The 25,114-nt window shown below is 45.0% G+C and overlaps 1 protein-coding gene across 1 annotated transcript in view; it reads right to left on the bottom strand.

The window, feature by feature from the left end:
* Positions 1-24,813, bottom strand: part of ARHGAP31 (Rho GTPase activating protein 31) — a 106,987-nt gene extending 82,174 nt beyond the window's left edge. Inside the window, exon 1 of the mRNA XM_036243259.1 lies at positions 24,613-24,813. Within this exon, the coding sequence (XP_036099152.1) occupies positions 24,613-24,712 (100 nt within the window). The 5' untranslated portion in view covers positions 24,713-24,813. The remainder of the gene's footprint in view (positions 1-24,612) is intronic.
* Positions 24,814-25,114: the final 301 nt, after the last annotated feature.

The following is a 25,114-nucleotide window of genomic DNA, read 5'->3' on the forward strand; positions in this document are numbered from 1 at the left end:
CCACCACAGACCCCTTTGTTTCCCTTGTTGGCCTCTCCGCACAATGTGGGGGGCTGGGGAGGGAGGCAGGACAGGGCGGTGGGGGGAGTGGAAACAAAGATGGGGTTGTGAGCTGGAGGTGGCTGCATGGACGGCCCAAGGAGACGTCCCAGGCACAGCCACGAGGAACACAGGCTGGCCGCCGAGAAGCGCTGCCATGAGGAGCAAAGGGGTGAAGGGCTCGGCCACAGGCCGGCAAGTTCATAAACAAAATCTCGGCTGCAATAAAAGATGTAAGATGGTGCAGGGTTGTCACTGGGTGAGACGCCTTAACTGCATTATCTTTACAATGAGTAAGATAAATGCTCTCACCCATTACAGAGACAAGGGCAAATCAGAAAGTTGAATTCCAGTCTCAGGCCCCAGCTCTCTAAAGCCAGCCCCTACCCCTTGCTTTTGTCAAGATTTGCTTATGTGAATCAATAACCACCACCCCTGTTTTTTCTTATGTAGTTTGAGTGCCTTCACTCTCAACAACAACAAAAGTCTGGACTAATCACCTTTTAATGCCTTAATGCCAAAATTTTACTTCTGGTAATCTATTCCAGAGAAATATTATAGCATACAAAAGAGTCATATACCTCAAAATATTCATGGTGGCTTTCTTGATACTATTAAAAGAATTATCATCTAAATGTCCAATAATGGTAAGGAGTAAATAAACTGGTATATTTATATGATAAAATATTACAGGGCCTTAAAATAACATTAAATGTAGGGACTGGTAACTAGAATAAAGACTTAGGTTATAATAAGTGAGAAAGAAGACACACATAATATATATATAAAATCACAATTATGTGGAAAGTATAAATACAAAAAAACTCTGGAAGTAAATTACCTCTTTTTGTGATAGAATTAACAAAAGCACTTTTTTCTTTCTAAATCATTTCTATATTTTCCAATTTCTCTACAATGAGGATAAGCATGTATTATTAAAATATTAAAACATTTATTTCAAGAACATTACATATAATATATATTTTATGATTTTATATACACACATATATATGTATATATATATATGTGTGTGTGTATATATATATATATATATATATATATACACACATATATATATAAAATTGTTACTGAACAGGAGGACGTTACCATGCCTGGGTGAAAGAAGATGTACCTGAGCAATTTTTCCATTAATTAAAATATTTTCCATAATTTAAAAGACTATGTGGAAGTTAAAGGAAATGAGGCAATTTTATATATGTCTAAAATATTAATGAAAGGGGAGGACATGTCTCAATGGACCACAGGAGGGACAAATATCTGAGTTTTAGAATACACAAAAAGGAAATGATGAGAGTATAGCTGATTCTTGATTGACAAGGGCATGCTGATTCACAGGTGGAAGGGAAGAATACTAGAATGGAACTTTTAATGGCAAAGGAAAGACTATGTTCATAAGCATAATTACTTATCATGCTTATGTTTGGCCCAAGGTTGTTGATACCAGTATTTTGCGACTCAGTCCAAGCAGATGACAAGTATGCTCATTTTGGGATGGACAATGCCTAACAATGAAGTGGTCCCTTATTCCGGGTCTATTCCTCTTCTATAGGTAGGGAAGAGGAGAAAATCAAGAAAGCCTCATGTCTACATTCCTGGTGATCCTTATATAGCAGCAGAAAATACACACAAAAAGCAGGTTTTCTTTGGTGTGAGAACTGTCCAGTCCTATGTGAGGATCTGGTAGAATGAAGAATAGAGTATTGTCCTTCAAGTAATTCTAACACTAGGTATTGTACGAAAATAACAGATGCAACGTATACTATCTTCAGAACCCATGTTATGGCAGAAGGCAAAGCTCTTGTTCTGGGATCAAAATCTAGATTCTCTGGGTGATGGATGTGGAATTTACCAAACCACATACAGAATGCCCTTTGTCTGGGTTTAAGGACATCTTGAGTGGTTCCAATTTCCCTTGACACTTCTTCCCCTGTCTGGGAGATCCCTTGGTGATCTCACCTCTCTTGCTGGTCTCACCATTTTTGGACTTTTCCCTCATTTTCACTCCCCACCTATTGAAAGCTGTACACCTTTCACTGGAAATGAGGGGGAGGATCTACTAGGTTGAGGGCTAGATCCTGGACCTTTGTGGGTTCACTGCCTTCCCCCAACAACACTCTAGTCTCCCCAACATCATCACTTTCCAGTCCCCCCAACCTAATCACTCTGTTTTGCAATCACTGGAATAGATTATGGGGGTGGGGGGCAGGAGGAACCACACATGGTTCTTTTCAGACTTTTAAAATGAAAGACTACTAGAGCCAGTAGAAGGGTGTTTTGGCACTAGGACAATGTTAGGATTTCTACAAATACTTCTTGGTTAAATAAAGAAACAGGGAGCTCCTGGCTGGTGTGGCTCAGTGGATTGAGCTTCACCCTATGGACTGAGAGGTCCCGGTTCGATTCCAGGTCAAGGCACATGCCTGGGTTGTGGGCTTGATCCCCAGTGTGGGGGCATGCAGGAGGCGGCCAGTCGATGTTTCTCTCTCACATCATTGTTGTTTCTCTCTATCCTTAAAAATATCAATAAAAACATAATTGAAACAAAGAAATAGAGAGCATGTCATTTAGTTGCATATGACTTCATACTGGTGCCTAGATGGAAGGTGGGAACTGTCTGGCTTGCTATCCTGCCACTCATGGAATGCAGTGCAACCTTATCTCCTGAAAGTGTCGTATGCTACAGTGTGCAGTGATTTCTTAATACCTCCCATCAAAATCAAAGGCGGTGGCAGGGCAGTCATCTTATTTAACAATTGCAATGGCAGAACAGAAGGTATTTCTGTTTACTTTGACAAAAATCCAAACAAGCATTTGTAGAACACTTGGGCTTGCAAAAGGGAAGAACTTTCTGACCCTATCCTTAAAAGGGGGAGGAAAAAAATAAAAAAACCACAACCCTCTTGAGACTGTTTTATAAAAATATGTGATGAAATCCAGAAGGTGCTTTTATCTCATAACACCCATACCAGAAGATTAATCTCTGTGGTCGGTGTCTTGTTCTGGTTGCGGCTACGTTTGAGCCCGGCTTTGGAATCTTCTCCAGTAGAACATCTGTTCCACAGTTGTTAATGTTTGTTTGGTATTGCCCAAAAGAAGGCTGTAGAAGGGAGGAATTTTTAACAATGAGTCCCAAGATAGGTTAGATCAGCAGCATTGCTTATTTTGAAAAGGCATTTTTTGGGTGCAATGTGACCTGCATATATATTTTTAAAAAAATACAAGGGCTGGTCATTAGACCAGGAGATGAATGTCTATCTAACACTGGAATGTAGTTTTGCTTGTTTTCTCCACTTCTCAAAAATTCCCCCTCAGAAATACTTGTTTATTGAATTATTACTACATTCCACACTAGCGGAGCTTAGTTTTTGAGTTCTTAGACAGAGACTTGAATGGTTAAGTCAAAATAATCATAAGTGAGCCATTCTACAGTATTCAGTTAGAAGTATGCAAGAATAAAAGGTTCTAGCTATCTTAGAAAGTCTAAGTAAAATATATAAATAATCCCTATCATGTGGAATTTTGCTGCCTCAGCCAAGAAAAGAGGGAACTATCATTTCTTTACGCTATGAGGTTGGGCTACATTAGTTGATCAGTAAGTGAAGTGTCTCATTGTTTTCTAAATAATGTGAGGCTCAAGAAAAATCAAGCTGACCTGCATTTGCAGAGTGGCAGAGCTATGTTTAAGGCAAAGTTAATTATTAGAAGATCTTTTTAAAAGTGATCAGAGTACAAGCCCTCTGTCATTCGTGCTGTTTTAAAATTATTCTTATTACAAGTGTTATTATTCAAGAGTTTCTTCCCGTGGACATAATTTATATCCATTCTTAGTCTTACCCGGTGAAAAACCACTGAGACCTAGCATTTGAAAGCTCTGTAGAAACAGCTGGGTTTAGTTTCAAAGCTCCAAAATTAAATTGAAAGGGGGAAAGAGCCTAATCCCTCAAACCATGTGTTCAGAGAACAGAAACACAAATGACGAGTCTTCAGCTAGAAGAACGATGATGGCTTTCAAACTATGAGTCCCTTTCCTCTTCACCATTTCAACAGATCCTCATATCATCCCTGTGAAGTCTATAAAAGCAAATATTTTTATCGTCACACTACAGATAGGGAAACTGAGGCTCCCTAGTCTCTGTCACACAAAACATCCTCATCAAGGCAGTTCTTCCATCGAGGTGGTTGGCTTCAAAAATTCTAAAGCTACTTTTCTACACCAGCTTCCGATTGCACTCTTCCTTCCTCTCCTCCTTCCTCTCTTTCCCCCTCACTTTTTTTCCTTCTTCCCTTTCCTCCCATACTGATTGGGATGCATCAGCGCTGCCAGAAATCATTCTATGTTGCTAGTGTTAACATAAGAACCATTTATATCCCTGATGGCAAAGAATTAGCCACAGAAATCAAGGGAAGTGGCATCAATGGCAGCCCTTCATCTCTGCCTTATTTCTTTACTGTTTCCATGGAAAATGGAAACTTCACATATCATATAAAACATAAAACATCAGATTGCATATGATTGCTGACCTTTTTTGGCAAGGAACTGACTTTGCGTGTATATTCTGCAGGCTCTTTGTGAAATGTCATATCACAAAACAAAACAAAACAAAACAAAACAAAACAACGCCTGAAATGTCTCAGAAGGAAGGTATTAGGAGGAGGTCAGGAGGGGGCATGGGAGGTAAATGGTTGGCTGGGTTTGTGACCCTCAGACTATAAAGAGGTTTTGCTGATTTGCAGATTTAGGCAGCAGTGGTTTTCAAACTTATTTTTTTTAAGCAGTAAGTGCTGTGTTCAGATACATTTCATCCCAAAACATAAAACAAATAGCACTCAAGACAGCAGACTGCTCTGGTTTAAGCAGGGTGGGGACCCCAGAGCCCTCCCTCCAGGCCTCTCTAGTGGCCCCAGCCACAGGAAAAGCCTAGCACAGATTTAAGGTTATTTGAACTTAAATATCCCTCAAAATAAGCAGGCAAGTCCCATTTCTTAGGATTCAAGTATATGCCCTCAAGCAACTATTTCAGGAAGAGCCCTAATCGAGCCCACTGCAACCCAGGTGTTCAGTGAGCAGAGGCAGGCCAGGAGGCTCTCCTTCCAGGAAACCTGATTACTTACCCTCAAAGCTGAGAAGCATCCGAAGCAGGACACGGGGTGTGAAAATAGAAGGTCTGGATCTGTAGGGAACGGGCTGGGGAGCCTGGATTGTTGTGGGCTGTACTAAGCATATCCAATCCTAAAATAACAGCTCTGTTCAGGGAGGGTTATTCTCAAACACATATTCCTCAGCACCACACTATTTTCAAAGCACACGATTCTTGTGCCCATTATCTTGTCAGATCCCCACCCTATGAGGCAAGCTGGACAGGTATTATATTATCCCCATTTAACAGATGAGGAAGTTAAGGCTCAGAAAGGTGAAGGGAATCCCACTCGGTCACATGACAAACACATAGGTCTTCTCATTCTCTAAGCCAGAGCTATAAACATGCCGGCTAGGTACATAAATCATGCATCCTAGGGAGTAGTAAGTAAAGGACACAGACTTGTCGTTACCAGGTCTGTGCACTTGGGGAACATCAGTGTCCTCATCTTACAGTAGGTGAAGTAATTACCTGCTTCTTCTAACTCACAGGACTGTGAAGAACAGTTCAGATGATTTGGTGAAAGCACTTTGGAAGGTGTCACCTAAGGGTTAGTTACTCCCCCTTCTCATCCCCCACTCTTGGCAGGTTCTCTGTCCTTCTATTAACTTGGACCTCACTTTCATAAACCAAAATAAAACCTGTCTCACACTCTTTGTCAGTATTCTGTAAGTCTCTCACAAATGCCAGTCGGTGGAGAGAGCAGCCAGCTAGACATGCTTTCACACAACTTCAAACAAAAGCATGCTCTCTCTCTCTCACTACACACACACTCTCTCTCACTGCACACACTCTCACTGCACATACACTTTCACTGCACACTCTCTCTCTCACTGCACACACTCTCTCACTGCACACACTCTCTCACTGCACACTCTCTCTCACTGCACACACTCTCTCACTGCACACTCTCTCTCACTGCACACTCTCTCTCACTGCACCCACTCTCTCTCTCTCACTGCCAATTTCAGAGACTCAAAGACGCATTGCCAAAGATTTCCAAGACTACTTTACCCTGAACCCCAAGCAGTGGCCATAAAGACTGTGGGTCCAGCCGATGTGTTAAGGCAGGCCTCAGGGGTGTGCATGGGGGGAGCTGGGCCTCTGTGCAGTCATCATAAGCTGGGCCTTTGTCATATCCTTGGCAGAATCAGAACCTGAACTTGGCATGTTCATCTGACAGTGATCTGTTCTCTGCAATCAAGTTCCAGTGGGATGTCTTTGTCAAGTAAATGGCAATTTCATGGTTCTTTTTTAAACAGGAATTCATGATTGGGTCTAGGCTCTATAGAGATGAGGGCCTCACTCAGGACACCAAGTTGCGTATGACAAAAGTCGTTTCAGGAAAACAACATCAGAACAAAGAAAGTTGGAATAATTTAGAGAATAGGTATGCTTTTACAAAATGAAAACACCTTATTGTCTTTTCAAAGTATAAGCATTATACATGTTCAACATTAAAAATAATTCAGGCGACACAGCAACACAACAAAGTATGCAAAAGAAAAGCATCCATTCAGAGAAGCCATTGTTAATGTTTTGATTATATTCCTCCAGACTTTTTCTTACATATTTAGTTACCCAAATTGGTTTATACTGTATATGATGTTTTGTAAACTTTTTAACTTAAGTATTGTTGGACATTTTTTTTTTTTAAATTTTATTCCTCACCCGAGGATATTTTTCTATTTATTATCAGATAGAGTGGGAGGGAGAGAGAGAGACAGAGAGAAACATCAATGTGATAGAGCCACATCCACTGGCTGCCTCCCGCACGACCCGACCAGGGCTGGGGATGAACCGAACCGAGGTACTTGCCCTTGACTGGAATCGAACCCATGACTCATTGGTCCACGGGCCGATGCTCCAACCACTGAGCCAAACCAGCCAGGGCTGGCCATCTTTCTATTCCAGTAAATCTATGTCATCCTTTAACCAGCTGTACAATAAAGGATATTTTTTCAAGCTGTGAGTAGTCTTATGAATCCTCCTTCTGTCCTAAAGGCACATCATCTGAGCCTCTTCTTCCTTCTCAGGGATCCCTGATGCTGGATGGTTCTGAGAAACACACTGACCTATTATTTCTGGCCAACACTAACAAGTGGCCAGAAACATCACCTGGCCAGCTGCATCTTCTCAGGCAGACTGTTCTACTCTCCAGGGCCCCAGGTTCTCTGTGTGCTAAATGAGAGATCTGGGCAGTGATTTTCTAAGATTCTTTCAGCTCTAACACGATACATCAGCCTCTGGTTCATTTATCTCTGTGTTTGCCTTGGCACGGGGTGATCCTGGCACTGAGTGAAAGGGCGGCCTTGGGAGCCCCAGTGGCGCACCTGCACGACATTCTTAAAGGCCCTGAAGAACTTCCGCTGGTAGCGGATACTTGAAGCTGGCAGGGCTGCGGGAAGCACCAGGGCGTGTGGGGGGTTACCTTAGAAGCAGCTCTCTGATTTCCCTCCAATATGGTGGTTGGGGATGTCTATAAGGAGGTGTCAAATTCATAGCAAATCAGTAAACACAGCCTTTGGGGCCATTCTGCCCCTTTTTGAGCGTAAGTGTCTAAACTGCAGGATAATTACAGTAATTGTTTTTCACTTAAAAAGCTCTTTTGCATGTATTATCTCATCTAATTCTCATTCCCGTCTTTTCGATGAGGAAAGAGATTCAGAGAGTGGGATGGTTTAAGACCAGATGACAACTTTTGCCGAAGGAAGACTGAACCCTAAACTCCACCAGTGGATTCCTCCTTCACCTCCACAGTCTCCACATTGGATACACACAGACACGTGACAGATGCATATATATGTGCAAAATATTCATGCAGCCCTGGCCGGTTTGGCTCAGTGGTTAGAGCGTTGGCCTGCGGTCCAGAGAGACCCGGGTTCGGTTCCCGCTAAGGGCACGTACCTCGGTTGCAGTTTGTCCCCGGCCCTGGTTGGTCGTGCGGGTGGCAGCCACTCGATGTGTCCCTTTCACATCGATGTTTCTCTCTCTCTCTCTGTTCCTCTCTCTCCCTCCCACTCTACCTGAACAAAAAATGGAAAAGTTTCCTCTGGTGAGGATAAAAAAATAAATAAAAAAAATAAAAATAAAAATATTCATGCAGAACACACCCCTCTGTCCCCACTCCACCACTAGCATTGCCCTCCTTCCCTGGACCCATCTACTCACTCAACACATATGTAAGAGCATTATGCTAGGCCCCAGTGATAAAATGATGAAGCAGGAGACATAGCTCCTGATCTCACAGGGTTGACCCAGGGTCATCTAGGGGCTAGATGAGGCAGCAATAGGATGGGGCGAGACTGGTGCACTCAGTGTGATAAGAATGGTAGTGGGGTGGTCCAGGGTAGACTGGGAGCATAGCGGATGGGCACCTAGCCCTTCCTCTCAGGGCTCAGGGAAGGCATCCTGCAGGATGAGACATCCGAGCTGAGACCTGAACCATGGGTTGGAGTTGGCAAAACCTGAAGTGGAGCATAGAGAGAGGGCGTGTTCTGTTCAGAGGAGCGTGCACACACACTTGGCGGTAGGAGGAACACCGTGCTTTTGAGGAACTATAAAAACTATAGTGAGGCAGGTGTCTGAGTGTGATGGGCTGGTGAACCTTGTTGGTAATTACGAAGTTGTTTTTGTCTTGAGGGCTTGGGAAGCCATCGAAGGGTTTAGTGAGTGACACTGGTGACAAGCTCTTTAAAGATATTCTCCTCTGCCTACTATAAGAATCTATGGTTATGCTCTGGCTGGTTTGGCTCAGGGGTTAGAGCATCGGACCACGCACCGAAGAGTCGTGGGTTCGATTCCGGTCAAGGGCACGTACCTTGGTTGTGGTTCAGTCCTGAGCCCTGGTTGATGTGTCCCTCTCACGTTGATGCTTCTCTCCCTCCCTCCCTCCCTCCCACTCTATCTGAAGATAAGTAGAAAAATATCCTCAGGCGAAAATTTAAAAATAATAATAATCTATGGTTGTAACTGATTTCTGCCCCTACTTAAGATACATTCAGGCTACAGTTTCCAGAGAAATACAGTTGCTCAACTTTAGGATACTTATGTTTCAGCTGCCACCTCTGTTTCATCGGCTTTTGCCACTCATCCTGGGTCTCTGTGGCCTGTGCTGGGTGGGCTCAGATGACCAGAGCATGTGATCAAGATGCCATGGATATGCCAGTGTGGAGGCCAAACAGCTTCTAACTGTTCCCTGCTCCCAGCCTCAGCCTTAACCTGGGTCCTAGATTCCAGCTGAAAGACTATGGATTGTCCAGCCACCATCCTTCAGAAATACAGGAAAACAGTTTAAAGTATAATCAGAAGCACGTGAGCTAGCAAAACCCACCCTCATCATAAACAAAGGGAAGCAGTATTAATATTCAGTACAGGTAACAGATACTATTAATGAAAATGATGCATGGCTCATGCAACATATTTGGTAAATATCAACTCAATTGATCAGTATTTACATGAGAAGACAAGCCTTATAGGAACTTGTAAAAAGAGTAAGATTTCTATATAAAGAAATGTTTAAATAAATTATAGTATTTTATAAAAAGCATATATATATTTGCTTGTATATGCACATACTATCTACGGAAAGCTTGGAAAATTAACACTCGTTGCTTTCTGGGGTGAAGAACAGGAGACTAAGAATGGGGACAGGAGGCAGATTTTCTGTTCTACCCTTTAAGAGTCTTACATTTTGAACCATGGGGATGAGAAACTATCTATTCAGCAGAATCCCAGTGCGGTGATTATAAAGAGTGAGATCGAGCACTGATTACAAAAATGGATAGTTTTCCAAGCTCTCCTGTTAGGTAAAACAGCACACTTCAGAAAATACATATGTTGTAACTTTATCTTCGTGGGAACAAAATAAAGAAAATCATTCGATGTGTGTATTTTTTAGTACCTACACAGAGAACAGTGTCTGTGCTGTTCAATACAGTAGCCATCAGCCAATGTGGATATGTACATTTAAGTTAATTAACACTCAAAGTTCAGTTCATCGGTAGCACCGGGCACATTTGAGAGCGAACAGCCCCAGGTGGCCAGAGGCCGCCACTCTGGACTGTGCAGACAGAATGTTTCCCCGTCGCGGAAAGTTCTGCCGACAGAGCTGGTCTAGCTGAACCCAGCCCAGACTGTTCGCCTGAACGGGACTGCAAGGATGTGAGAAGGGCCCTTGTGTTTTGTAAATCTCTGCACTGTTTGATTTTTTTTTTTACAATTACTTTTATTTATTTTTTTATCCTCATCCGAGGACATTTTTTGTTCAGATAGCGTGGGAGGGAGAGAGAGAGAAAGAAACATCGATGTGAAAGGGACACATCGAGTGGTTGCCACCCACACGACCCAACCAGGGCCGGGGACAAACTGCAACTGAGGTACATGCCCTTATCGGGAACTGAACCCGGGTCTCTTTGGACTGCAGGCCGACGCTCTAACCGCTGAGCCAAACTGGCCAGGGCTACAATTACTCTTATAATTTTACTTTTATGGGCAGGTGTTTGTTTATTCCTCATTAAAATCTCATCCTGCATTTCGTCATGACTCTTGTCGTTCCGCTCAGGAGTCAAGGGGTGGTAGAGCGTTGCCAAAGGAGCTGTTCTGGTGAGGGGTAACCACTGTCCAGAGCGGACGCAGGCCTGGAGGAGCCCTTCAGGCAGCAGCTGACCACGGAGCAGGTCTCGCTCCTTGAGGGGCCTCTGTGTTTCAGTCACAAGGGACAAAAGCAGTTTGAATTCCTGCCAGCAAGAGAAGCAGAGGCTAAAGTATATTTAGTTTTTGGAGCTCTGGAATCTGGCAGGGGCAAGGCAGGCACTGGACAAGGAGACCCACCTTTATGGGGCCCCAAGGTGTCCTCATAGATGGGGACGTAGAAGGTTCGGGGAGGACACTGGTCTGCAGGGACAACCACCCCCTAGTGTGATGGGAGCATGAGAGCCAGGCTCCACAGAGCACCAGGGAGTGTAATTAGTACAAACGATGGAGCTGATAGCCGCTTCATGGTTTCTTTAACTGGAGGAGTGACAAGGATGAAGAGGAAGCCAGGAGAGGAAGGAATGGAATAGAGTAGAAGTGTGACCAGAAGGCAGGTGGAAAGAAATGTTGCAAAATTTTTCACCTCAAATAAAACTTGGACATGAAATGTTAAACATCGCTCTGGTTATCATCCACCAGACAGAGAGAAGTGAAGTTTTCTAAGATTATAAACAGATGGAATTAACCCAGAAACTGGGCTATAGCTGCTTGGGGTACCTCACTTTTCTTCCACCTGGGGGAAGTTTATTCCTAGACTGGGGTCCAATTTTTCCTCAACAGCTATAGCAAAAAGGACACTATAGCTTTAACTATGGTCCGAGACTCTTCTTTCTTTATCTATCTGTTACTTAAACTGGCACTCTGTCTTCATCACTCTTGTTTCCCCCTGGAAGATTTAAAATGGTCATTTAGTAAGTCATTCGTTCATCTACACCTAGTCCGGAAAGTGGGTGGCTCATGCTTCACCCTCATTCTCTCTGTTCTTTTGAGAATGCTGGTCCTGCCACACTTTCACATGGCAACACCTTTGCTTACATATTATTCCATCTGGAGTATCTTCCCTCCAGACAGAGACGACACAGATTCCATTCATCTTAGAAGATCCAGCTCCTATGAGTCAGAATGGATGTCACCCACTTCCTATCATGGTGTGTGCAAGAATAAGCTGAGGATGTGTTCATCTCCGGCATGTGACAGTGAGCCCCCACTGGGACATCTGGTACCTGCTCACCCATCTCGGCTGGCCCCGTGTCCCAGTGCCTGGGAAATGTAAGTGCTTAGTAAGTACTGATGTCCATCTCTTTCTCCACTCCCAGAATCACCATCCTATTCCCTTCATTCAAGTTATTAATATCTACCGAGCCAACCATGCACTGTGGGGAAGACAGATTGTGGTATACTGAGTAATGGCGCCCCAGAGAGGTCCATGTCTTAATCCTGGAATCTGCGAATGTTGCCTTAAAAGCTAAAGGGATTTTTGCAGATGTGATCAAACTAAAAATCTTGAGATGAGCAGATTACTGTGGATTATCAGATATAATCACAGGGTCTTTATAAGAGAGAGGCAGGAAATCAGAGAAAAGGTCAGGTGAGGATGGAGCAGAGGGAGCCAAGGTGGTGTGATGAGCAGATGTGAGCCAAGGAATGAGGACAGCCTTTAGAAGCTGAACAGGCAAGGGGGTGGCTTCTCCCTGAGACCCTCCAGACAGTAACCAGCCCCACAGACACCTAACACCATCTTCAATGGGCTCATTTTCTTTTACTCAAAGGAGGAGACAATTTAGGAAAAGGACAGTGGTTGGAAGTGAGAGGTAATGAAGTTCTAGACTTCACCATTCCGCTCACCATCCTAAATATATGTCCGTGTACCAGCTTCGATGGTCGAATGGGGCACTGAGAAGTGAACACAGATTCACCCCATGAAAAGTGCAGTGTGTATCCCTCCGTCCATATGCTCTGCCAACTAAGGCTGTTCATACAGCCTAAGATTGACCCAGATCTGCCTCATTCCATCAACGGGGAAAATGCAGCTGTAGAGCAAAGAATGGGCACATGTGAAATATACAGGCCAGTGAAAACCCGGGCCTTGCATTGCTCCACTGATGATGGAAACAGGAGCCTTTCCCAGATTTATAACTGCTGAAATACAGGTGGGCACTTCAAGTTTGGATGGCTGTCACTATGATTCTAGGCTTTTGCCACAGCTCTTATTTTTACCCTTTTCAGTTTAGTTTTTAGGTTATTTTCTTTTTCTAATTACTAAAAAAAAAAAAAACTGTAAAATTTAGAAAGTTTGCCACAGTCCTACCCCAGAAATACTTATCAATAGATAAGAATCTTAAAACTAGCACTTTCTGCATTCAACCGAAGAAAATAAATCATTCTGTGTATATGAGAGAATTTTTTAAAGGAGAAGAAGCCTCTAGGGATCTATGGGAACCTTGGAATATTTGTACTCAGCTCTCTCAACTTCCACATCTGTAGCATTACTCAAGAAACACATTCTGAGTAATGAGGCTGAAATAGGGTAAGATTTCCAGTCACTAAGGAAATAATACCCATAATTAACACTTATGGAAGGTTTACTAAATTCCAGGCAGTGCACTAGTTCATTGAATCCACATAATGACCCTCTTTGATAGGTATTGTTATTATCATAATCCCCACTTTATTTTTTTTTTTTTTATCCTCATCCGAGGATATTTTTCCATTTTTTGTACAGATAGAGTGGGAGGGAGAGAGAGGAAGAGAGAGAGAGAAACATCGACGTGAAGGGACACATCGAGTGGCTGCCACCCGCACGACCAACCAGGGCCGGGGACAAACTGCAACTGAAGTACGTGCCCTTAGCGGGAACCGAACCCGGGTCTCTCCGGACCGCAGGCCGACGCTCTAACCGCTGAGCCAAACCGGCCAGGGCATAATCCCCACTTTATAGATGAGGAAACTGAGGCACAGAGAGGTTTGGTAGCTTGTCCATGGTCACAAAACTAGCATGTGGTAGAGCTGGGACTGGAACCAAGGGAGACTATCAGCAGAAAAGCCACATGCTAACCACATTATTGCACTGTTTCTCAGAGGAGAGGAAATTGATTTCACTAAACTGCATCTAATAAGGCAGAAAAGCAAACTCACAGACTTTATGAAGATTTTAAAAATAAGGATTGAAACAAAAAAGGCTTTATGGAAATTCAATAAATTAAGACACTCCCCTCCCATTAATAATTTTAACAGTTTTTTTTCTTCTCCCAATTTTAGTAGTAAAAAAAAAACAAAAACATGTTTATTGTTGAAAATTTGGGCAATCTATGTAAAAAGTTTAGTGAAGAAAATAAAAATCATGTGGTTTCACTTCATTGCTTCTTTCCACGGGCTAACGCAATGCTTTTCAAAGTAGGCCAAAGATATCAGAATCACCTGGATCTCATCTTTAAAAATGTGGATTCCTCAGACCTACAAAAGCAGAATATCGGAGGGATTGACGTCAGGATGTTGACATGCAGTCGAAGCCTGCGGCTTGTGGCCTTATCAGTGGTGGAACTGGATCAGTGGAATCGCAGGCTCGGTCTCCGCAGACCTGGTCCTACAGGACCTATGCAAATGCCCACTTGAAACTTTTATTAGATGTCTATTTTGTTTCAAGGAGCCTAAAATGGAACTGAGGGAGTATGCTTAATACTTCTTATAGTGTACTAAATTTAACTACTACTTCTAAATTTTTGAAGTTAAATTAAAATTTAAAATAAAACCTTTTTTCATTGTTCTTGTGCCCAGTAAAGTTTGTGTATCAGCCAGAGGCTGAGAAAGAGAGACCCAGAATTTAAAATGCATACTCTTCCCCCTCGGGACTCCCCCCAGCCCCGCCCCATCCTTTCCTTTTGGAAACCAAATTGTCTTTAAGGCCAGTAAAGAAAGAGGAACTGAAGAAATCATGTCCCATTTGAAAGTTAGGCTTGGGGTGAGGGAAACCAGATTACTCGGTGGGTATATTTCCCTGACTCTCGGCCACAGGCTCTGTACCCAGGGTCCAAACAGCTTCACTGCAGCCCCTGAGGGCCCCCAGCAGGTTGTGTCCTCAGCTCTGAGCCTGATTCAGAGCCTTGCATTTTAGCTTTGCTTTTTCAGAAAGCAAAATGGCTCCTCTCCATTAACAGCAGGCCAACAAAGGATTTTCCAAATATGGACCCAGAAGAGCATGTGTACTTTGAAGGCCACAATGAAGCTTAAATAGCTAAAACTCATTAAAAAGAAAGCCAACAATTGACGCCAAAAGCATGAGTCCTTAAAGAACAGAACAGCAAGACAAAAGCCAGAAAGAGGAACAAAAATATGCATTGTACGGGAGGGGTAGGCAGGGAGGTGTAGATTTATATGGAAGAGTTGACATCATTGTTTCCCAATAATACTCAGCATGCAGGAAACAGATGGGAAAGAAGTGGTGGAAGGGGCTACTTATGGCAATAGGGCATGCTCTCTGCTTCGAATCCCATTTGGGACCTAAATGCTTTACTTTGAAAAACTGGGGAGGGGACCTCCAATGCCAGAAGTTTTATCAAAGTCTAACTCAATCCTGCTGAACTGTCACCTTGGCAAAGCATGATCAAGCAGAGCTGTGCCTATCAGACCCTGATTTACCACCAGCATAGCTGTAGCTGTTTGGGTCCAGAGGAGACAAAGCCATGGAAGGGGGATTTAATGCCAGAGCAACATGGTTGAGCCCTGCTTCTCCCATGTCCTGGCTGGGTGACAACAGTCAAGTGACATACCTCTCTGAGTTGGTCTACACATATAAAAGGAGGGACAAAACAGAACTTCCCTCAGGCAGTGGGGAGAGGTCAAGGTTTCACATTTGTGCCATATAGCTCGACTGAATCAAGACACTCAATTAGGCTCATTGGTTAACATCATTTTTTAAAGTTTTATCTTTTAAGAATTCCTCATCTTCCTGCTCTTGGGCAGGGAACAGACAGAGCAAAACCAATCGTCACTCTTATTATCAGCTGTTCTGCCTTCTCCTGAGGATAGACTTACTCTCCTGATGCTGAAGACAGCCAGGGTCCTCCTGACCAAACCTGGCCACTGTCAGTCAAATCACCCGTTCCCTCCCCACTGTGCAAGAGGGTGTGACCAATTACAGGTGTCAGGCAAAACCATGTGGTTTCCTGTCTAGAAACCAACCACCCCATCTTCCCACATCTCTGTCATTCCTCACAGCCAGATGATGTTTGTTTATCATTTTATTGACTTTGCCCCCTTACCAACGCCCCATTCTGTCTGCTGGTTCTTTCACCGGCCGCCTCACATGGTAACATCCCTGCTCACATATCCTCCAGAGTCCTCATTTCCTTCTTCCTTGTACTTCTTCTAGTTCTTCTTCGATCTTACGCCCGAGCACACTAGGCTGAGAGCAACTTGAGAGCATCTTTGTAACCCAACAGTGTCTAGCACATTAGAGTCCCATTAAATATTTGTCACATTGAACTGAAAGCCTATACAAGATGGTTTCTGAATAAAACATAAAAAGAGCCAGGGAAAGAAATGTGCATAATTACACAAATGAGCTTAACTGCCTTTCACGACGGCTATAGATGTCTTCATAGTTTGCCAGAATCCTACTTTATATGTCAAACTGTTCTCTGGTGTCTCTAACAGTAAGGGCAGGTCTATGTTGCTTCGGGGAGGTTACATTCACCCCTCTCTCTGGGGGTGCAGGTGGGGAGGGGTCCCCAAAGGCATTGTGGGCCAGCATGAGGCCACAAATGTGGTGCTAGGGCCTGGGATGCATTGGCCAAGCTTGCACTAGAACAAAGAGTGCCTGAGACTCAATCCCAGAAACTCAGTTGGTTCTGGGGACCTGCCAAGAATGTGGCTCACACCAAGGAATGACCGGTGAGGCACTAGGAAAAGGCAGTGTTTCTGGGGTGTCCCGTGCAAAGTGGAGCTCAGTTTCTGCCAGGGAGTCACTATGAGCCTTTGAGGGAAACCTTAAACAATCTTAGATTCCTGATATTTCAGCACAACAGCGATGTCTCTGGGCTTGAGCTTCCTAGAAAAGATTTAACACTGGCTTCCTGAGCAGGAAATAGGGTCAGTCAATCAACTGCTGTGTGCTGGCCACGGGGCTCACTCTGAGAGGCGCAGTGAGCAACCCAATCTGCCTGAGCTGCCGAAAGCCACCTGCCTTCCGCGGACCTCACCATTGACCTGCACACTCAAAGCCAGTGAGAAAACAGAATAACATGTAGAATGGAGACCAAATTGGGTGCCTCGGACTTGAAAGCAGCAGGTGTTCCAAGAGGGAAAGAGGGTTGTGACTGCAGCAGGCAGGGAGGGGCCCGGGAGGAAAAGGTGGGGTCTGGTGGGACTTGAAAGCTGGTAGGTTTAGAATAGGCGAGTGTGTGAAAAGCGCCTTGCAGAGGGTAAAATGCTATGCAAATGTGAGTTGTTATTATTACTATGAATGATTTAGGCTGGGGGAAGTACAAAGCAGAGGGAGAAAAAGCTATTTTTGCAGGTTTGTTTTGTTTTATAAAACTGTAGAGTCAATGCCATAAAATATGCTATTCTGGGAGACTGTGTTCATGCCCAAGACCACGGCCTTGGGAGCCAGACAGATCTGGATTTAAATTCTACCTTTCCTGTCTCCATAATCTTGGCAAGTGATTTCAACCTCTTCCATCTCTGCAAAATGGTGACAAATAGCCCATTTTTACAATGTTCAAAATACTTCTTTTATGTATAAAGTGGCACATGGTAAGCAATCAATGCAGAGAGTAACTCTATTAATAAAAATAACAAGCAGGTCTGATTTGAGACACAGCCTTCATTTTGGGTTCCTCCTGCTCCTTGTCCCTTGAGATATTCAGCAGCCTAATGTTTTTATCTTTATTAGAAGTTGCTTAGGAGAAACATCTAGTATCAGTATCTACTCACCTCTGAACGGCAGTCAATATTTCCCTCCAGGGGTCCTGTACTATAAGCTTTAGCTAAAATTGCTTCCTGGGGGAAGACTTTAGGGACTCGGGGTGCTCTCCTAGTCTCCTGAAGTCCTATCAGGCAGTGGCCCCACCTCAATAAGAACTTGAGGGAGGAACACCAAGACCAGTTACAGTTAAACTCGAGTGGCATGTATGTCAGGGCTTAGAGGGACATAGCTCAGAAAATTGGGTGGAGCATGTACTCATTAGTAAAAAGAAAATTAATCTGAAGGGTGGGGAGAAGTGGGAAAATGCCACATTGCCTTAAATACATGGGAAGCAACGAATGAAAAACAAACAGCAACACCCCCCCCCCCCCAAAAAAAACACAAAAAGCAAGTAGCTCCTTGTTCGTGGGCCTCAAGACCACTGTGAAGGAACCACGCAGAGGGCAGTGGAGTCCTGAGACCCAGAGGCCAGGCTGGTCGGGCAGCTCAGCTTGATCCATCTGTGCTGGAGGGAATGAGCACCAGGTAGCCCCAAGGAAAGGGTCTATCATGACGTTGTTCCAAAAATAGTTAGCCACACTATCTAATGGAAAAGGAGTGGGAGGCACTTTTTTGAGTCCTGGATCTCTGGCTCCACCCCTTCCTCCACCCACTGCTAAAATCCCAGGAGACTATCTGCAGTGAGGTGATTCCCTGGGACAAACAGTACTTCAGAACTGCCCTGGTCAGTCGGCTTCTGACTTCGGAATGTGTTCTCCCTTCCTCCCCACTCCCACAGAACAGTTTCTAGGTGAGCCCACAGATGTCCAATGGAATAGGGGAAAAATAAAAAGAACACATGACAAACTACAGCTCTATCGGCACTGGGGAGCTTGTCCACCACTTACAGCCCCAGCTAAGGGAAAATGTGTTCCTAGTTTCAACATGTTTCCCTCTGCCCCAGCATAAGGGCGGGCCTCCAGCTCCCTCCTGCCCCAGCAGATAGTCTGCTTGGCCCCAGGGCAGGTCTGGGGCAACAGGGGAGTGGGCTTCCTTAACATCCCCAAAGTCTGGGCCTCCTGACGCTGGGAGGCATTTGGGTGGCTGCCAATGGTGGTGGGTAGGGGTGGAGGACAGGGGAGGCTATGCCTGGGGTCAAGGAGCTCTTGGCAGAGGTCTGGAGAGTGGGCAAGAGGGAGGGATATGGGTAGGAAGGAGTAGCAGTTTCTATTCTCTGTCCTGTCCCGACTACAGTCGTCCCTTGCCACCTCGCGCTTCAACGTTCGCAGCTTCACTCTATCGCGGTTTTTTCAAATATATTCATCAAAAACTTGATTGAGACAGTGAAAATGATGCAGCATGCGCTCGGTTGTCTGAGTCAATTACACACCGCTGTATTACAATTAAAGTTAAAATTACTGTACGTATGGACTGTAGGCCTATGTATTCGAGCACCCCAGGAATCCTTCAACACCAGGTGCAACCGCTGGAGTCTGGAACGGATTAACCGTGATAAACGAGGGACGACTGTATACAGAGTAAGTTCCAGTTCTGCTTTAGTTTGCTCTGGGTTTGAAGTCTTAATTCTCTTCTTTTGGTTCTTCCTGCTTCACCCTGGGAGCCCAGATTTGGGGATGCCCCTCTAAACTCAAGCCCACAAGGTTGGTGTTCTGTTTCTACAAACTCCATCTCCAGGCCCTACCTTCTTTCTCAGTTCCCCGTGGGCCCAGGAGTGGCTGGGTATCTTTTGCAGGTCTCTCTGAAGGCCCTTTCGGTTCAGGTCAATGTTTTGTTCTGCTATTCTAGACGGATGGTCTGCTCCCAGAGGCTCCAGCAAAGCCCTGCGTGAACTGGCCTTTCCATTCAGAGGGGCAGTCAGTCAGCTTCCTCTTGGTGATCGATTAATCCATCGAACCATACCATTTATTCGTGTCTTTGGAGCCCGCATTCATTCAGTCATGGATGATAAGTGGTTATGCTAGCGCAAGCCCAGGGTGTAAGGATAATAATAGCTACATTACAGCTTATTATATGCATGCCCTCTGCTAAGTGCTTTGCCCATATTAACTCATTCATCTTCACCTCAGGCCACCTATCCCCATTTCAGAAATGGGAAAACTGAGGCCCAGAGGGGGTGACTAACTTGCTCCAAGGTCACTCAGCTGGGGACAGGCAAAGTTGGGATTCAGTCTATTAGACAGAACTCCTGACAGGAATCCCCAGTGAGGAGAACCTGGGAGGAGCAGGGAAGGTTTCCAAAAGCAGCTGAGGCTCAAAGGATGAAGAGTTAGCCAGAGAAGGTGTGATAATTATGTGCCAGGCAAGATTCTGGGAGGGAAACAACGAAGCCAAAGAGAATACTCAGCCCTGGTTCTGCATTTGTTAAATCTTATCTTGAATAGAAAAATATTTACCTTCCTTGCTAAGACTTTGCTGAGTATCTCGTCTATTTAATTGTGGATCAAAAAGCTTTCACATTTTCCTCCTTCTGTTCTCCCTTCATTCATGACAGCCAATTTCAAAGCTTAATTGGTTTCTGAAAGTTTGTTCCCATCCCTTAAGTTACACTGTAAATTTCTTGAGTCTGGGGTGCACATCTCTTTCTCTCCCACAGTACCCAGCACACTGCCTTAATACACATTTGTTAAATAAATGAATACACAAAGTGAGAGAATGCTTTAGCCTCAGAAATGCAGAACAGCTACACCCCAAAGTGCCCATTGCCTTACCCTTGTTCTCTGAAATAATGGGGCTCTCATCAAACTTAAAATTACACAGCACTTACAATGGACATTTATGTATTTGCTATGAGCCTTCTGTCATCCCTCAAATCAAATATATATTTTTTTCTTTTTCTGTTTTTTCCTTTTTCAATCTGATAATAACTAGAAAAAAATCTTCAGGAATAAAAAGGCTCCCATTTCTTACCAAACATTCAGAGGGTGCATTTTGAATGGTCTAGGCTACTTACCTAGGGGGAGAATGGGCTGCAAACTCCTGCACTGCAAACAGTGGATCTTAGCTCTGCCTGCATTTCAGAATACCTAGCTTTCATAACATATCCATGCCTGGGCACCAGGAGATTCTGATTTATTTATTTACTTATTTTTATCCTCACTCGAGGACACTTTTCCATTTTTTTGTTCAGATAGAGAGAGAGAAAGAGAGAGAGAGAGAAACATCTACGTGAAAGGGACACATTGAGTGGCTGCCACCCACACAATCAACCAGGGCCGGGGACAAACTGCAACCGAGGTACGTGCCCTTAGCGGGAACTGAACCCCGGTCTCTCTGGACCGCAGGCTGATGCTCTAATCGCTGAGCCAAACCGGCCAGGGCGAGATTCTGATTTAATTGGTCTGAGAGGGGCCTGAGCATCTACTTGTTTGTTTCTTTGTTTGAAGGGTCCCTACATGATTCTAATGTGCCTACCATCATGGTGAACCACTGGACCAGAGCAATATTATTCTGTGCCAGGGTGTGAGTAAAATGATAGATTGTCTGCAAAGGTGAAGAAGTCCCCAGCCCTTTGAGTGGGGCCAGCATGAAGCAGAGCTTTCCTGACAGGACTCTCACTGGTCCGGTGACATCTCCCAGCCCGGCGGGAAGACCTAGCAGGCTCGGGTCAGAGGGGAGAGGTAGGAAATGCTCGTGGATGCACTCTGGCCTCACAGGACTTCACCCACAGCCTCCCGACCACAGGCGACAAAAACGATGTGTTTCATTACGTAGCTGCAAGCAAGGGCCTTCTTACACAGTGGTCAAAAAGAAGAAAAAGGAAAACAACTATTTTCAGCATTAACGGTGTGGAAGGGATGATTCTTTCCCTCTATTCCAGACAGGAAGAGAAAGTTATCTAGTTCCCAGGGGAGCGCTGGGGGTTGGGGAGCAGCCACTGTGCTGGAGGGGAAGTGAAAGAGGCTGCTGCCAAGTTGGCCAGGAGCAAATTCATGCCATTCTGGGTGTTCTCACCAGGCTGGAGAAAAGTGGTTAAATAAGCAAAAGGGGGATATTGTCCTTCACATTAGGCCTGTGTGCAGCTAAGGATGATCAAGAGCAGAGTCTGAACTTGGCATCTGTGTGAATGCCCACAGAAACTGTATACACAATTTGAGTGTGTGTGTTTTTCTAAGGAAAAGGGTCTCTGTTTTTCATCAGCTTCCTAAAGATTAAGGATGACAACTGGCCCTGAGCAAGATCCGCTGTAAGCTGAACACCTATTTGTCACCCACACACCCTGACCTGTCAGATTGGTCCCACTAAAGGTAGCAGGGCTGAGCCATAGCAAATTACGTAAGTAGATGACATTCATTCTCTATGCTCAGCCTCAGGGGCATAGCTTCCCCACATTCAGATGGCCTGAGCACAGCTAATTGTCACCTGCTTTGTCCTCCACCCCAGCTCGGGGCTTTGCCTCCCTGTCCAAGCACAGGAGCACGCCTGGTTTCCCCACATCTCTTTTCCTCCTTTCTGCCTTGTACTTTCTGACCTGAATCCACTTTTCTTTTCTGTCTCTACCCAGGTCCATCATTTTATCTTTGCCCTCCAAGGTTAAGTAACCATGATGTCAGTTTTCTGAAGTCCTCCCCAGCCTTTTGCTCCCAGTTAACATGGTGACTTGTCACTCTCAGGATTCTGGGCTGAACTTCCAAGGTCGTGGGCAAAGGGACAGTGCTCAGGTCAGCTTTTCCTCCAGGGAGGCAGGGTCTGGGCCTTGGACTTAATTGTCTATTAATCAATATTCCATGTCTATTAACTCATATTCCATGAGGAGGATACGTTGTTTTAGAGAAAACATCAGCCACACTAATGTGTTGATGCTACACATAACAAAAATAAGAGACAACTGCCTAACTAGTTTTAGATGTGGGAAAAAAGAAATCCTAATTCCTCTTATTTATATAAGCAATTTATTATGTGTGCCTAATTCCCACGTGGCAAAATAGTAGTGCATGGATCATGAAGTAGGTCAGTTTCCTTTCATTTCAAAGCTGAACTCTATTCAGGTATGTCAGTCAGTCTTGAAAGTTTGCTAATCCTGTGGCAGGGCTGTCTGCTTTCAATTTAGGGAGGGAAAAAACCATTAGAGGAGAATGTTGGCCTAGACATGGAAGCCAGGAGAGGAGAGGAGCCTGATAGGCCAGGGCCCTCTGAATTCTTCATGATTAACTGTGTGACCTTAGGCAGGTCAGTTTACCTCTCTGGGCCTCCTCTCCTCTTTCCCAGGGTTTGGAACACTGGGACTGGTTTTCCTTTTTTTTTTTTCTTTAAGCAGTAACGCTTCCTTTCTCCCCAAATGAAACATATATAGAACCCCAAAATATAAAGCAAATAAAAGAAAAGCTGCCTAAGGCTGCCTTTGAGGTATCTTCACAGAACCCTGGGGTTCCTAGGTGCAGGACTACCAAGCATCCCATGCAACTCTCATAGCTTTGGAGGGAGAGCCCAAAATAACACCCATGTCCTGAAAAGTGGCATCTCAGGAGCACTGATAGTGTACCTGGACGGTAACTTAAAGGCCCCAACAAAATCAGGTGGAGGGAACATTCATTCTGAATTTCTGAGGGTAGTTAGTGGTTAAGGTGTATACTTGAGCTCCTCACACCTTCAAAAAAAAAAAAAACAAACACCCTCAACTCAAACCTTTCGATCTCAAATGAACCTCTCCGGATTGTTGGAAAGGATGAAACAAATTGACTCGGTTATGTCTCACTTTCAAAAGAGGCAGTTTTGAAACCTGTGGTCCCCCAAGCTCTAAAATACTGAGCCATTTGTCCTAATGACACAGCAGGCTCTGAACTCTAGAATACCGCAGGAATATCACACCACTGCAAATTACTAGGTGGTGCTCAGTCTCTAAAAAAACGAACTGAAACAAAAGCCTTGCTCTGTTTTTGAGATGCACATTTGATATGAGCTAATCACAGAGAGTTTGAGATTATTTTCCTAGAGGCAGAATTATTTCGCACAGTTAAGCAGCCCTTCAGTTACCCCTTTTGTTGTATCTATGTGTAAACACACGGCCCATGTAGTGGATGATTTTCTCTCTCACTGAAGTTTCTAAAGACAAGGCCTTTTTGTCCCGGGTAAATGCAGGGCCAGTCAACCTTACAAAAGGAGTCATTTACTGCTCAATTTCCCCAACTTTCCTATGATTAAAAACTTCTAACCTCAAATGCCTGCTATTGTGTTTTAGATTGTTTTTCCTCCCTCCTCCACCAAAAGTTTAAATTGTCTCTACTCTGCAGGACTCCCTCTATCTCCCCCCCACCATCTGACCTTGAAAACAGAGACCCCCCCCTCCTTTTCTTTAACGTGCCGTAAACTATTTTAAAATCGAGGCCCTCTGACCTTTTTTACAACACTCTTCTTGCCTGACACACCAAATGCTGATCTGAAAGCCAAGACGAGGTAAAGGGTCTTGGGGGCTGGGAAGGGGAGGGAGGGAGGTACTATATATTTGGCATAAGTTCAGAAATTCAGAAAATGTTTGTGCAACCACTCCCCCAGCCGGGACCCACCACACGCCCTGCCTTCCAGCACATTAATAAAAAAAGATGTGAGCGACGAAACTGGAGAGCCGGAGAGGGACACCCAAGGTGGTCATAACTGTGAACGCAGAGAAGCCACTGATCACCATCCCACATGTCCAGCCCTCGTTCCTCCTCCGATATCCAGCGTTTGCCAGGAGACCTCTCGAGATCCCATCCCCACCCCCTAGAAGTACCCAGTTAAGCAGGAGCAGCACCGCCCATTAACGGCTAATGTGAAACAAACGGGACTGACACCACCTCTGCACGTCGGGGTGGCAGCGCTGTGCACCGTCAGAATCATATTGTTCTTTAAAAAAAGGAAAAGTAAAATGAGCACACAGGCCTGGAAAACATTAACTTGTGAATTGACTCTAACACACCCCAGGAGAGTCCATCGCTCCCTCAAACAAAAAGGGGGGGGGGGCGCGCGAAGGCACATTACCATCTTGTCCTGAGCTTTCCAGATATTCGGTCAGGTCACAGCCAAAGGCACTGGTGGCTCCCTTTCGTTTCAGCTTCTGCTTGGCACCCTTGTTCTTCATGAGTTAGTCCCAAAGAGGTTGCCCCTCCGCGTTCCCCTCCCCTCTGCTTGGCACTGCGCCGAAGATTGTCTCCGGGGTTAGATCACCGGCTGCAGCGCGGCTCTGGGGGGCCGCATGGGCGTCCAGAAGAACTTGGGCCCGGGGCAGTGCGCATGGACCCCGCGGGGCGGCGCGGAGCCTGAAATCCACGGCGCGCTCCTCCAGGGCCGCGGTGCCGGAGGCCGTGCAGAGCTGGCAGCGGCGGGCCGGCTTGCTGGGGAGTGTCACTTCCTCACTTGGCGTCCCAGGGACTTTCACGGGCTCCTGCGGTGTCTTCGGGTGTTTTTCTCCGCCGGGGAGGAAGGGCGAACTCGGCTTTCCGCCCTTCTGGACGCCCAGGAGCGGACGCGAGCGCGGGGGACG

The sequence above is a fragment of the Molossus molossus genome, unplaced genomic scaffold (assembly GCF_014108415.1).
Source record: "Molossus molossus isolate mMolMol1 unplaced genomic scaffold, mMolMol1.p scaffold_m16_p_5, whole genome shotgun sequence".
NCBI classification, from domain to species: Eukaryota; Metazoa; Chordata; class Mammalia; order Chiroptera; family Molossidae; genus Molossus; species Molossus molossus.